Source organism: Pleurodeles waltl, chromosome 12, assembly GCF_031143425.1.
Source record: "Pleurodeles waltl isolate 20211129_DDA chromosome 12, aPleWal1.hap1.20221129, whole genome shotgun sequence".
Classification (NCBI taxonomy): domain Eukaryota; kingdom Metazoa; phylum Chordata; class Amphibia; order Caudata; family Salamandridae; genus Pleurodeles; species Pleurodeles waltl.
The window spans coordinates 21201376-21215896 of NC_090451.1; the positions used below are offsets into that span (position 1 = coordinate 21201376).

A 14521-nucleotide genomic window follows, 5' to 3' on the forward strand; every position below is an offset into this window, starting at 1 on the left:
GGAGGAGGATGCTGGGAAAAGATTGGGCGACACTGCTACCCCCACATTGTGTTCTGTCTCTAGATCAGTCTAGCTCTCTCTTTCTTTCTCTGTATCTTTTCTCAGACACTCTGGGGGTCATTCTGACCCCGGCGGTCTCAGACCGCCGGGGCCAGGGTCGGCGGGAGCACCGCCGACAGACCGGCGGTGCCCCGCAGGGCATTCTGACCACGGCGCTTTGGCCGCGGTCAGTGCAGGAAAACCGGCGGGCTCCCGCCGGTTTTCCGCTGCCCGTCAGAATCCTCCAAGGCGGCGCAGCATGCTGCGCCGCCTTGGGGATTCTGACACCCCCTACCGCCATCCTGTTCCTGGCAGTTCGCCCGCCAGGAACAGGATGGCGGTAGGGGGTGTCGCGGGGCCCCTGGGGGCCCCTGCAGTGCCCATGCCAATGGCATGGGCACTGCAGGGGCCCCCGTAAGAAGGCCCCGCTTGTATTTCACTGTCTGCATAGCAGACAGTGAAATACGCGACGGGTGCAGTAGCACCCGTCGCACCTTCCCACTCCGCCGGCTCGATTACGAGCCGGCTTCATGGTGGGAAGGTCGTTTTCCCCTGGGATGGCGGGCGGCCTTTTGAAGGCCGCCCGCCAGCCCAGGGGAAAACTCAAAATACCCACCGCGGTCTTCCGACCGCGGTACGGTATTTTGACGGCTCCCGCCGGGCGCGCGGTGACCGCGCCCGGCGGGAGTCAGAATGACCCCCTCTGTCTTGTTCTTATGCTCTCTCGCCTTGTCACTTGCTCTCTGTTCTTTGCTAACCATCTTCCTCTCGCCTTCTTTCTCCTTTGATTTTCCTTTCTTTATTGTCTGTCTTTTACTTCTCTGGTTCTCTGATTGTCCATTCCTCTCATTCTGCCTTTGCTTGCCTTTCTATTTCTGTTTTTCCAAATTGCTCTTATGCCCTCTCTCTCTGCTCTTCATTTCTCTCACTCCCTAGCTCTCTCCATCACTCTTTTCCTGTCTCTGTGTGTCTCTGTCTCTCCCACTCTCTTTGTCTCTCTTGCTTCTTCATTTAGCTTAAGGTGGCCATCTCACCCAAGCTCATTACAGGCCCTATCTCCAGTCCAAATCATTGGCTTCAGGTGCCCTGGTGTAATCAGGCCAGTGAAAGCGAAAGAAGCCTACAACACCCAGAATGCAGTAGGTTGTCACCTGAAAGCCCAGAACTGGAAACAGCGCCCATAATGACCCTGAGGAAGGTAGTCGTCCTACATGTGGTGTTGCCTCAGCTTTTACCCTTGGCTTTCAGTTGATCTCTTATTTGTTTGAGGTGTGAGGAAGTGGGTTTACCAATGGAACAAGAGCAGCCGCACTGCGCGGTCCTCATGATGTCTGACATCTGCTACAACAAGATCCGTTTTGATATTGAAATGAATTGGGGAGGTGGGCGAGGGCCTGGCACTTGGGTCTTACACCACGTGCCTGCCAGTCTTGCAGTTCTCATGTGGAGTTTAGACTTCTGGGGAGCCCCTCTTCTTTGTTCTTATTTATAGTCCAAGAAACTTTACATTTTTGATGTGCTTTTAAGTATTTATTTGAGTTTGGTCATGTTGTGAGCACAAACAAGATCCCCAAAACCCAGCCATTGATTATTCAGCATCTCGTTGTTCACAGTCTTCTTATAATTTTAGACAACATGTGTTTTGCTCTAATCCTGAGTGTAAGCTTTCTTGGACTACAATCAACGCCTGTGTTATGTACTCAAGACAGCTCCCTTTATCTTTCCTCAGTCAGGTTGTAGGAAAGTGTGGAATGTTAGCTCCTCGACCATCTGAGATTCAACCAAAAGCTCCCAAAATTCGAGTCAGTCACTAGCATTTTAAATCCTGTTCTCTAGAGCCGACAAGTAATTGCCTTGTGTTGTTCGCAGGAGGACAGTGCCTCGCAGCACAGCAGTGACACTGGTCTGGGCAGCGAGCGGCCGAGTGAGACCAGTTCTGCAGGTTAGTTCACAATCCGCCAATGCCCCCAACCGCTCCCCCTCCAGACCCCACCCTTACTCACCATACTGGGTACCACTTAAATCTTCTCCATCAGTATCTCAAGCCACCTCCATTTCCTCAATGCTTTCATGATCTGGTCTATAATCTTGACACATATCTACCACTAAAGGAGAAACTGTTGCCTTGGTATCACAGGAAGTGGGCTCTGAGGATGGAAATCTTTTAATATACCCTTGATTTGGCCAGAGGGGCTTTCTTTGCTAAAGTGCACAACTGTGTAACCTGGTTGTATTGATAGCTGTTTTTGCCTAGAGACGGATTCAAATAATGCTGCAAAAGTAAGCAGAGTTCTCCTTTCACTCTACAGCTGCCTCACACAAGAAGTACAACTATTTCATTCGTTTGGACACCGGCTACGCCTCCCCTTACCTAGTAAACCATTAGTTCCACAGTGAGCCAAAACTCAACAGAGCGTTGCGCAACCAGCACTCAACACAGTATGCCAGAAGTGGCCTCCACATGTGCTTACGGCACACCAGAAGCGGCCTCCACATTCATACAGAATACACCAGAGGTGGCTTCCACATTGGTACACAGCATGCCGGAGGTGGCTTCCACATGTGCTTACGGCCACCAGAAGCGGCCTCCACATTCATACAGAATACACCAGAGGTGGCTTCCACATTGGTACACAGCATGCCGGAGGTGGCTTTCACATGTGCTTACGGCACACCAGAAGTGGCTCCACATTCATACAGAATACACCAGAGGTGGATTCCACATTGGTACACAGTATGCCGGAAGTGGCCTCCACATGTGCTTATGGCCACCAGAAGTGGCTCCACATTCATACAGAAAACACCAGAGGTGGCTTCCACATTGGTACACAGCATGCCTGAGGTGGCTTCCACATGTGCTTACGGCCACCAGAAGTGGCTCCACATTCATACAGAATACACCAGAGGTGGCTTCCACATTGGTACCCAGTATGCCGGAAGTGGCCTCCACATGTGCTTACGGCACACCAGAAGTGGCCTCCACATTCATACAGAAAACACCAGAGGTGGCTTCCACATTGGTACACAGTATGCCGGAGGTGGCTTCCACATGTGCTTACGGCCACCAGAAGCGGCCTCCACATTCATACAGAATACACCAGAGGTGGCTTCCACATTGGTACACAGCATGCCGTAGGTGGCTTCCACATGTGCTTACGGCCACCAGAAGCGGCCTCCACATTCATACAGAATACACCAGAGGTGGCTTCCACATTGGTACACAGTATGCCGGAAGTGGCCTCCACATGTGCTTACGGCACACCAGAAGCGACCTCCACATTCATACAGAAAACACCAGAGGTGGCTTCCACATTGGTACACAGCATGCCGGAGGTGGCTTCCACATGTGCTTACGACCACCAGAAGCGGCCTCCACATTCATACAGAATACACCAGAGGTGGCTTCCACATTGGTACACAGTATGCCGGAAGTGGCCTCCACATGTGCTTACGGCACACCAGAAGTGGCCTCCACATTCATACAGAAAACACCAGAGGTGGCTTCCACATTGGTACACAGTATGCCGGAGGTGGCTTCCACATGTGCTTACGGCCACCAGAAGCGGCCTCCACATTGATACAGAATACACCAGAGGTGGCTTCCACATTGGTACACAGTATGCCGGAGGTGGCCTCCACATGTGCTTATGGCACACCAGAAGTGGCTCCACATTCATACAGAAAACACCAGAGGTGCCTTCCACATTGGTACACAGTATGCCGGAGGTGGCTTCCACATGTGCTTACGGCCACCAGAAGCGGCCTCCACATTCATACAGAATACACCAGAGGTGGCTTCCACATTGGTACCCAGTATGCCGGAGGTGGCCTCCACATGTGCTTACGGCCACCAGAAGCGGCCTCCACATTCATACAGAATACACCAGAGGTGGCTTCCACATTGGTACACAGCATGCCGGAGGTGGCTTCCACATGTGCTTACGGCCACCATAAGCGGCCTCCACATTCATACAGAATACACCAGAGGTGGCTTCCACATTGATACACAGCATGCCGGAGGTGGCTTCCACATGTGCTTATGGCCACCAGAAGTGGCTCCACATTCATACAGAATACACCAGAGGTGGATTCCACATTGGTACCCAGTATGCCGGAGGTGGCCTCCACATGTGCTTACGGCACACCAGAAGTGGCTCCACATTCATACAGAATACACCAGAGGTGGATTCCACATTGGTACACAGTATGCCGGAGGTGGCCTCCACATGTGCTTACGGCACACCAGAAGTGGCTCCACATTCATACAGAAAATACCAGAGGTGGCTTCCACATTGGTACACAGTATGCCGGAGGTGGCCTCCACATGTGCTTACGGCCACCAGAAGCGGCCTCCACATTCATACAGAATACACCAGAGGTGGCTTCCACATTGGTACACAGTATGTCGGAGGTGGCTTCCACATGTGCTTACGGCCACCAGAAGCGGCCTCCACATTCATACAGAAAACACCAGAGGTGGATTCCACATTGGTACACAGTATGCCAGAGGTGGCTTCCACATGTGCTTACGGCCACCAGAAGCGGCCTCCACATTCATACAGAATACACCAGAGGTGGCTTCCACATTGGTACCCAGTATGCCGGAGGTGCCCTCCACATGTGCTTACGGCACACCAGAAGTGGCTCCACATTCATACAGAAAACACCAGAGGTGGCTTCCACTTTGGTACCCAGTATGCCGGAGGTGGCCTCCACATGTGCTTACGGCACACCAGAAGTGGCCTCCACATTCATACAGAATACACCAGAGGTGGATTCCACATTGGTACACAGCATGCCGGAGGTGGCTTCCACATGTGCTTACGGCACACCAGAAGTGGCTCCACATTCATACAGAATACACCAGAGGTGGATTCCACATTGGTACACAGTATGCCGGAGGTGGCCTCCACATGTGCTTACGGCACACCAGAAGTGGCCTCCACATTCATACAGAATACACCAGAGGTGGATTCCACATTGGTACACAGCATGCCGGAGGTGGCTTCCACATGTGCTTACGGCACACCAGAAGTGGCTCCACATTCATACAGAATACATCAGAGGTGGCTTCCACATTGGTACACAGTATGTCGGAGGTGGCTTCCACATGTGCTTACGGCCACCAGAAGCGGCCTCCACATTCATACAGAATACACCAGAGGTGGTTTCCACATTGGTACCCAGTATGCCGGATGTGGCCTCCACATGTGCTTACGGCCACCAGAAGCGGCCTCCACATTCATACAGAAAACACCAGAAGTGGCCTCCACATTCATACAGAATACACAGTATGCCGGAGGTGTCCTCCAAAGTGGGATGAGGGATGCTAAGATGTGCTTCCAGATTGGGACACAGTATGACAGAGGTGGGCACTGATTGTAGCATTAAGGGCCTGATTTAGAGTTGGCTTACTCTGTCACAAACGTGACCGGTATCACGTCCGCTCCATTACAATTCTACTATACACTATGGAACTTGTAATACGGCGGACGGACATCTATCACATTTGTGACAGAGTAAATCATCCACTAAACTCTAAATCAAGCCCTGAGTCTGGAAAAGAGGCTTAGGAACATGGCCCCATACTCTACGGGAAGTTTCAGAACCTGGGCACGGATGAGGCCTCCCCATTGACGCTCACAGCATGCCGCTGTAGCACAGCCCCTGTTTACTGTTGTGGTTATTGCTTTCTCTTCCTTGTAAGAATCCACTTCCCATGTCCTTGTCTAAGTGTTTACTCCCGTCACCCTGAGGTGCTCCTCGGTGACTGCAGGTGGTTTGTCAGGTGCCAGCCCTGCCTTCTGCAGCCTGGCATTACCTTCCGTTTCATTTCTTTCCCATTCTCTACATCTCCCGCAGATGCTCCGTTGATCTCCGTCTCCCAGATTGCTATTTTCATGAACTCATTAGTATGTACAGGGCTGTGATGTGTCAGAGCTGAAAGCACACATTTTTATAAGCCCATGCATTACATAAAAGCTTAAAACATCAAGTAAAAACGTTATTATATATAAGGAGTGGGCGGAACCAGAGTGTAGCGTTTTACATCTGTAGGTAATAGATCTGTAGTACGCTCTGGGTGTCCTCACGCTGTGTTATTGTGGCGAGATCGCTTCCTTTGAGTCGTGTCACTATTTGGATTCAGTGCCTGACCTCAGTCACACTTAAACCTGTAGTACTCTCATGTGAGCACCTCAGCTCACTCCACACTCTCCTATCTTTTGCCAACGTGTAGTGCCCATATGTACGTTAAATGTCTCCCAGGAGCCGCGCTTTACTTGGTTGCTCTCGTGTTTTATCTCACACCAGATGCTCTTCTTTTTCCTTCCAGACGTGTCTCTCCTCTCTGCTCTGGTCCAGGCGCATGTCTCCGGCTCGCACTTGGTGGAGGATATGGGCCATGAGGTGGTTTACGTCTTGCCGTATGATGGTGCCAAGGATGGCAGCTTTGGAAAGCTTTTCCAGGAACTGGATTTGCGTCTGGGTGAGCTGGGCGTGTCCAGCTACGGCATCTCGGACACCACATTGGAAGAGGTAGGGACACCTACTGGCACCATGATGATTTATGCTTGATTTTATGAGAATTCACAACTTTATTACAGTTAATACCATTACAGTAAATTTAGAGGTAAGAAGCGTTATCAGTTACGTAGTCAAAAATAATACAAATCCCAATAGTGGTTGAGGATGTAAAAAAGCTAACTACCAACAGCGTATTGTGCGCCATCTGTAGAATATTTCAAGCTCATCGAAAGTGCTGTATGGAGATTAGAAACAGGATTTTTTAGTTACGTGCTACAGTACATTTCTCTACTGCCCTACATGCAAGTATCCGAGTAGTACAGTCAGATAGATTTATAGGTTATATTTTTGCTAGGGGCTGATTTGTTAGGTCAGTGATCCAGTCGGTTGCACACAATACCTTGGGAGATTCCCAGTTCTAGATCATCTGTTTACATGTCTCCAGGCCCTCCACTGTCCAGAGAATACGAGCTCTGTTTCATTTTGAAGATCCTGTACATAAGAACATAGATTGCAGCGAGTTATGACCCTGTGGTAGGTGAAAGTGCATCAGTGGGCTGCAGATCACCTCTGGCCATCAGTACGTCTGTACGAGTGATATGGAGCCTTCGTGTGAGCAGATCACCTCTGGCCATCAGTACGTCTGTACTAGTGACATGGAGCCTTCAGGTGAGCAGATCACCTCTGGCCATCAGTACGTCTGTACGAGTGACATGGAGCCTTCGTGTGAGCAGATCACCTCTGCCCATCAGTACGTCTGTACAAGTGACAAGGAGCCTTCGTGTGAGCAGATCACCTCTGCCCATCAGTATGTCTGTACGAGTGACGTGGAGTGTGAGCAGATCACCTCTGCCCATCAGTACGTCTGTACGAGTGACATGGAGCCTTCGTGTGAGCAGATCACCTCTACCCATCAGTACGTCTGTACGAGTGACGTGGAGTGTGAGCAGATCACCTCTGCCCATCAGTACGTCTGTACGAGTGACATGGAGCCTTCGTGTGAGCAGATCACCTCTGCCCATCAGTACGTCTGTACGAGTGACATGGAGCCTTCGTGTGAGCAGATCACCTCTGCCCATCAGTACGTCTGTACGAGTGACATGGAGCCTTCGTGTGAGGAGATCACGTCTGGCCATCAGTACGTCTGTACGAGTGACATGGAGCCTTCGTGTGACCAGATCACCTCTGCCCATCAGTACATGTGTACGAGTGACAAGGAGTGTGAGCAGATCACCTCTGCCCATCAGTGCGTCTGTACGAGTGACATGGAGCCTTCGTGTGACCAGATCACCTCTGCCCATCAGTACATCTGTACGAGTGACATGGAGTGTGAGCAGATCACCTCTGCCCATCAGTAATCTGTACAAGTGACATGGAGCCTTCGTGTGACCAGATCACCTCTGCCCATCAGTACATGTGTACGAGTGACACCTTCGTGTGAGCAGATCACCTCTGCCCATCAGTACATGTGTACGAGTGACACCTTCGTGTGAGCAGATCACCTCTGGCCATCAGTACGTCTGTACGAGTGACATGGAGCCTTTGTGTGAGCAGATCACCTCTGGCCATCAGTACGTCTGTGCGAGTGACATGGAGCTTTCGTGTGACCAGATCACCTCTGTCCATCAGTACGTCTGAACGAGTGACATGGAGCTTTCGTGTGACCAGATCACCTCTGGCCATCAGCACATCTGTACGAGTGACATGGAGCCTTCATGTGAGCAGAGCCATCAGTACATCTGTACGAGTGACATGGAGCCTTCGTGTGAGCAGATCACCTCTGGCCATCAGTACGTCTGTACGAGTGACATGGAGCCTTCATGTGAGCAGATCACCTCTGGCCATCAGTACATGTGTACGAGTGACATGGAGCCTTCGTGTGAGCAGATCACCTCTGCCCGTCAGTACGTCTGTACGAGTGACATGGACCCTTCGTGTGAGCAGATCACCTCTGCCCGTCAGTACATCTGTACGAGTGACATGGAGCCTTCGTGTGAGCAGATCACCTCTGCCCGTCAGTACATCTGTACGAGTGACATGGAGCCTTCGTGTGAGCAGATCACCTCTGCCCGTCAGTACGTCTGTACGAGTGACATGGAGCCTTCGTGTGAGCAGATCACCTCTGCCCGTCAGTACGTCTGTACGAGTGACCTGGAGCCTTCGTGTGAGCAGATCACCTCAGCCCATCAGTACGTCTGTACGAATGACACCTTCGTGTGAGCAGATCACCTCTGGCCATCAGTACATCTGTACGAGTGACATGGAGCCTTCGTGTGAGCAGATCACCTCTGCCCGTCAGTACATCTGTACGAGTGACATGGAGCCTTCGTGTGAGCAGATCACCTCTGCCCGTCAGTACATCTGTACGAGTGACATGGAGCCTTCGTGTGAGCAGATCACCTCTGCCCGTCAGTACGTCTGGACGAGTGACATGGAGCCTTCATGTGAGCAGATCACCTCTGCCCATCAGTACGTCTGTACGAGTGACATGGAGCCTTCGTGTGAGCAGATCACCTCTGGCCATCAGTACATGTGTACGAGTGACATGGAGCCTTCGTGTGAGCAGATCACCTCTGCCCGTCAGTACGTCTGTACGAGTGACATGGACCCTTCGTGTGAGCAGATCACCTCTGCCCGTCAGTACGTCTGTACGAGTGACATGGAGCCTTCGTGTGAGCAGATCACCTCTACCCATCAGTATGTCTGTACGAGTGACGTGGAGTGTGAGCAGATCACGTCTGCCCATCAGTACGTCTGTACGAGTGACATGGAGCCTTCGTGTGAGCAGATCACCTCTGCCCGTCAGTACGTCTGGACGAGTGACATGGAGCCTTCGTGTGAGCAGATCACCTCTGCCCATCAGTACGTCTGTACGAGTGACACCTTCGTGTGAGCAGATCACCTCTGCCCGTCAGTACGTCTGTACGAGTGACATGGAGCCTTCGTGTGAGCAGATCACCTCTGGCCATCAGTATGTCTGCACGAGTGACACCTTCGTGTGAGCAGATCACCTCTGGCCATCAGTATGTCTGCACGAGTGACATGGAGCCTTCGTGTGAGCAGATCACCTCTGCCCGTCAGTACATCTGTACGAGTGACATGGAGCCTTCGTGTGAGCAGATCACCTCTGCCCGTCAGTACGTCTGGACAAGTGACCTGGAGCCTTCGTGTGAGCAGATCACCTCTGCCCGTCAGTACGTCTGGACGAGTGACATGGAGCCTTCGTGTGAGCAGATCACCTCTGCCCATCAGTACGTCTGTACGAGTGACATGGAGCCTTCGTGTGAGCAGATCACCTCTGGCCATCAGTACGTCTGGACGAGTGACATGGAGCCTTCGTGTGAGCAGATCACCTCTGCCCGTCAGTACGTCTGGACGAGTGACATGGAGCCTTCGTGTGAGCAGATCACCTCTGGCCATCAGTATGTCTGCACGAGTGACACCTTCGTGTGAGCAGATCACCTCTGGCCATCAGTATGTCTGCACGAGTGACATGGAGCCTTCGTGTGAGCAGATCACCTCTGCCCGTCAGTACATCTGTACGAGTGACATGGACCCTTCGTGTGAGCAGATCACCTCTGCCCGTCAGTACATCTGTACGGGTGACATGGAGCCTTTGTGTGAGCAGATCACCTCTGCCCGTCAGTACGTCTGTACGAGTGACATGGAGTGTGAGCAGATCACCTCTGCCCATCAGTACATGTGTACGAGTGACACCTTCGTGTGAGGAGATCACCTCTGGCCATCAGTACGTCTGTACGAGTGACATGGAGCCTTCGTGTGAGCAGATCACCTCTGCCCGTCAGTACGTCTGTACGAGTGACATGGAGCCTTCGTGTGAGCAGATCACCTCTGCCCGTCAGTACGTCTGTACGAGTGACATGGAGCCTTCGTGTGAACAGATCACCTATGCCCGTCAGTACGTCTGTACGAGTGACATGGAGCCTTCGTGTGAGCAGATCACCTCTGCCCGTCAGTACGTCTGTACGAGTGACATGGAGCCTTCGTGTGAGCAGATCACCTCTGCCCGTCAGTACGTCTGTACGAGTGACATGGAGCCTTCGTGTGAGCAGATCACCTCTGCCCGTCAGTACGTCTGTACGAGTGACATGGAGCCTTCGTGTGAGCAGATCACCTCTGCCCGTCAGTACGTCTGTACGAGTGACATGGAGCCTTCGTGTGAGCAGATCACCTCTGGCCGTCAGTACGTCTGTACGAGTGACATGGAGCCTTCGTGTGAGCAGATCACCTCTGCCCGTCAGTACGTCTGTACGAGTGACATGGAGCCTTCGTGTGAGCAGATCACCTCTGGCCATCAGTACGTCTGTACGAGTGACACTGAGTTTTCGTGTGACCACTCAGTAGTGGGGCCAAAGAAGATGACAACCTTTCCTACTGTACATCTGAAGGAGAAGGAAGAGGCTGATCTTTCAAGGACGGCTCAGTGTGATCACAGAGGGTGCGAGCCTTACCTTTGTGGTATTGCGACAGCCGAGTCATGACTTTGTAATCTTTTTATTTTTGTTAGGAGTTATGGGTCCAATACTGCATAACTTCCTTTTTGTTTAGAAAGAAGTAGGAAAACTGCATTTCAGGATCTTGTTTGTAGAATGGTGTTCAGTACCAAGTTATCTTGGAAGGCTCTACAGGTCTAACTGGTCTCTTTTTATGGACATTTTAGGCAGTGTGAGACAGTAGATCAAGCACATACCCTGGGTGTACAGCAGAGCACTGTGTGCAGTGTGAGACAGTAGATCAAGCACATACCCTGGGTGTACAGTAGAGCACTGTGTGCAGTGTGAGACAGTGGACAAGCACGTACAGGACCCTAGGTGTACAGCAGAGCACTGCACGCAGTGTGAGACAGTAGATCAAGCACATACAGGACCCTGGGTGTACAGCAGCGCACAGTGTGCAGTGTGAGACAGTGTACACGCACTTACAAGCCCCTGTGTGTACATGAGAGCACTGTGTGCAGTGTGAGACTGTAAATAAGCAGTTGCGGGGCCCTGGGTGTACAGCAGAGCACTGTGTGCAGTGTGAGACAGTAGATAAGCAGTTACAGGGCCCTGGGTGTACAGCAGAGCACTGTGTGCAGGGTGAGACAGTAGATAAGCAGTTACAGGGTGTACAGCATAGCACTGTGTGCAGTGTGAGAAAGTAAATAAACAGTTAAAGGGCCCTGGGTGTACAGCAGAGCACTGTACGCAGTGTGAGATAGTAGATCAAGCAGTTAGAGGACCCTGGGTGTACAGCAGAGCACTGTGCGCAGTGTGAGACAGTGGACAAGCACGTACAGGGCCCTGGGTGTACAGCAGAGCACTGTACGCAGTGTGAGACAGTAAATAAGCAGTTACAGGGCCCTGGGTGTACAGCAGAGCAGTGTACACGGTGGGGGGCAGTAGATAAGCAGTTTCAGGGCCCTGGGTGTACAGCAGAGCACGGTACGCAGTGGGGGGCAGTAGATAAGCAGTTATAGGGCCCTGGGTGTACAGCAGAGCACTGTACGCAGTGGGGGGCAGTAGATAAGCAGTTATAGGGCCCTGGGTGTACAGCAGAGCACTGTATGCAGTGTGAGTCAGTAGATCAAGCAGTTACAGGGCCCTGGGTGTACAGCAGAGCACTGTGTGCAGTGTGAGACAGTAGATAAACAGTTAAAGGGCCCTGGGTGTACAGCAGAGCACTGTACGCAGTGTGAGACAGTAGATAAGCAGTTATAGGGCACTGGGTGTACAGCAGAGCACTGTGTGCACTGTGAGACAGTGGACAAGCACTTACAGGGCCATGGGTGTACAGCAGAGCACTGTACGCAGTGTGAGACAGTAGATCAAGCAGTTACAGGGCCCTGGGTGTACAGCAGAGCACTGTACGCAGTGGGGGGCAGTAGATAAGCACTTACAGGGCCCTGGGTGTACAGCAGAGCACTGTGTGCAGTGTGAGACAGTAGATAAGCAGTTACAGGGCCCTGGGTGTACAACAGAACACTGTACGCAGTGGGGGGCAGTAGATAAGCACTTACAGGGCCCTGGGTGTACAGCAGAGCAGTGTACACAGGGGGGGGGGCAGTAGATAAGCAGTTACAGGGCCCTGGGTGTACAGCAGAGCACTGTACGCAGTGGGGGGCATTAGATAAGCAGTTATAGGGCCCTGGGTGTACAGCAGAGCACTGTGTGCAGTGTGAGTCAGTAGATCAAGCAGTTACAGGGCCCTGGGTGTACAGCAGAGCACTGTGTGCAGTCTGAGACAGTAGATAAGCAGTTATAGGGCACTGGGTGTAAAGCAGAGCACTGTGAGACAGTGGACAAGCACTTACAAGGCCCTGTGTGTACAGCAGAGCAGTGTGTGCAGTGTGAGACAGTGGACAAGCACTTACAGGGCCCTGGGTGTACAGCAGAGCACTGTACGCAGTGTGAGACAGTAGATAAGCAGTTGCAGGGCCCTGGGTGTACAGCAGAACACTGTACGCAGTGGGGGGCAGTAGATAAGCACTTACAGGGCCCTGGGTGTACAGCAGAGCACTGTGTGCAGTGTGAGACAGTGGACAAGCACTTACAGGGCCCTTGGTGTACAGCAGAGCACTGTACGCAGTGTGAGACAGTAGATAAGCAGTTGCAGGGCCCTGGGTGTACTGCAGAACACTGTACGCAGTGGGGGGCAGTAGATAAGCACTTACAGGGCCCTGGGTGTACAGCAGAGCACTGTACGCAGTGTGAGACAGTAGATAAGCAGTTACAGGGCCCTGGGTGTACAGCAGAGCACTGTACGCAGTGTGAGACAGTAGATCAAGCACTTACAGGGCCCTGGGTGTACAGCAGAGCACTGTGTGCAGTGTGAGACAGTAGATCAAGTAGTTACAGGGACCTGGGTGTATAGCAGAGCACTGTGTTCAGTGTGAGACAGTAGATCAGGCACTTAGAAGGGCCTGTGTGTACAGCAGAACACTGTATGGTCTGTGAGACAGTAAATAAGCAGTTACAGTGCCCTGGTGTACAGCAGAGAACTGTGTGCAGTGTGAGACTGTAGTTCAAGTAGTTACAGGGCCCTGGGTGTACAGCAGAGCACTGTACGCAGTGGGGGACAGTAGATAAGCACTTACAGGGCCCTGGGTGTACAGCAGAGCACTGTACGCAGTGGGGGGCAGTAGATAAGCACTTGCAGGGCCTTGGGTGTACAGCAGAGTACTGTGTGCAGTGTGAGAGAGTAAATCAAGCAGTTACAGGACCCTGGGTGTACAGCAGAGCACTGTGTGCAGTGGGGGCAGTAGATAAGCACCTACAGGGCCCTGGGTGTACAGCAGAGCACTGTGTGCAGTGTGAGACAGTAGATAAGCAGTTACAGGGCCCTGGGTGTACAGCAGAGCACTGTACGCAGTGGGGGGCAGTAGATCAAGCAGGTACAGGGCCATGGGTGTACAGCAGAGCACTGTACGCAGTGGGGACAGTAGATCAAGCAGGTACAGGGCCCTGGGTGTACAGCAGAGCACTGTGTGCAGTGTGAGACAGTGGACAAGCAGTTATAGGGCACTGGGTGTACAGCAGAGCACAGTGTGCAGGGTGAGACAGTAAATAAGCAGTTACAGGGCCCTGGGTGTACAGCAGAGCACTGTACGCAGTGGGGACAGTAGATCAAGCACCTACAGGGCTGTGGGTGTACAACAGGGCACTGTACGCAGTGGGGACAGTAGATCAAGAAGTTACAGGGCCCTGGGTGTACAGCAGAGCACTGTATGCAGTGGGGACAGTAGATCAAGCACCTACAGGGCTGTGGGTGTACAGCAGGGCACTGTACGCAGTGGGGACAGTAGATCAAGCAGTTACAGGGCCCTGGGTGTACAGCAGAGCACTGTACGCAGTGGGGACAGTAGATCAAGCACCTACAGGGCCATGGGTGTACAGCAGAGCACTGTACGCAGTGGGGACAGTAGATCAAGCAGTTACAGGGCCCTGGGTGTACAGCA

At 52.2% G+C, this 14521-nt stretch overlaps 1 protein-coding gene across 3 annotated transcripts in view; it reads left to right on the top strand.

The window, feature by feature from the left end:
• The window catches only part of ABCA7 (ATP binding cassette subfamily A member 7), a 243777-nt gene that overhangs the window by 104399 nt on the left and 124857 nt on the right, over window positions 1-14521 (top strand). For all 3 annotated transcript variants that reach the window (XM_069218017.1, XM_069218018.1, XM_069218019.1), the window contains exons 24-25: window positions 1909-1981; window positions 6374-6576. In XM_069218017.1, the coding sequence (XP_069074118.1) occupies window positions 1909-1981; window positions 6374-6576 (276 nt within the window). The remainder of the gene's footprint in view (window positions 1-1908; window positions 1982-6373; window positions 6577-14521) is intronic.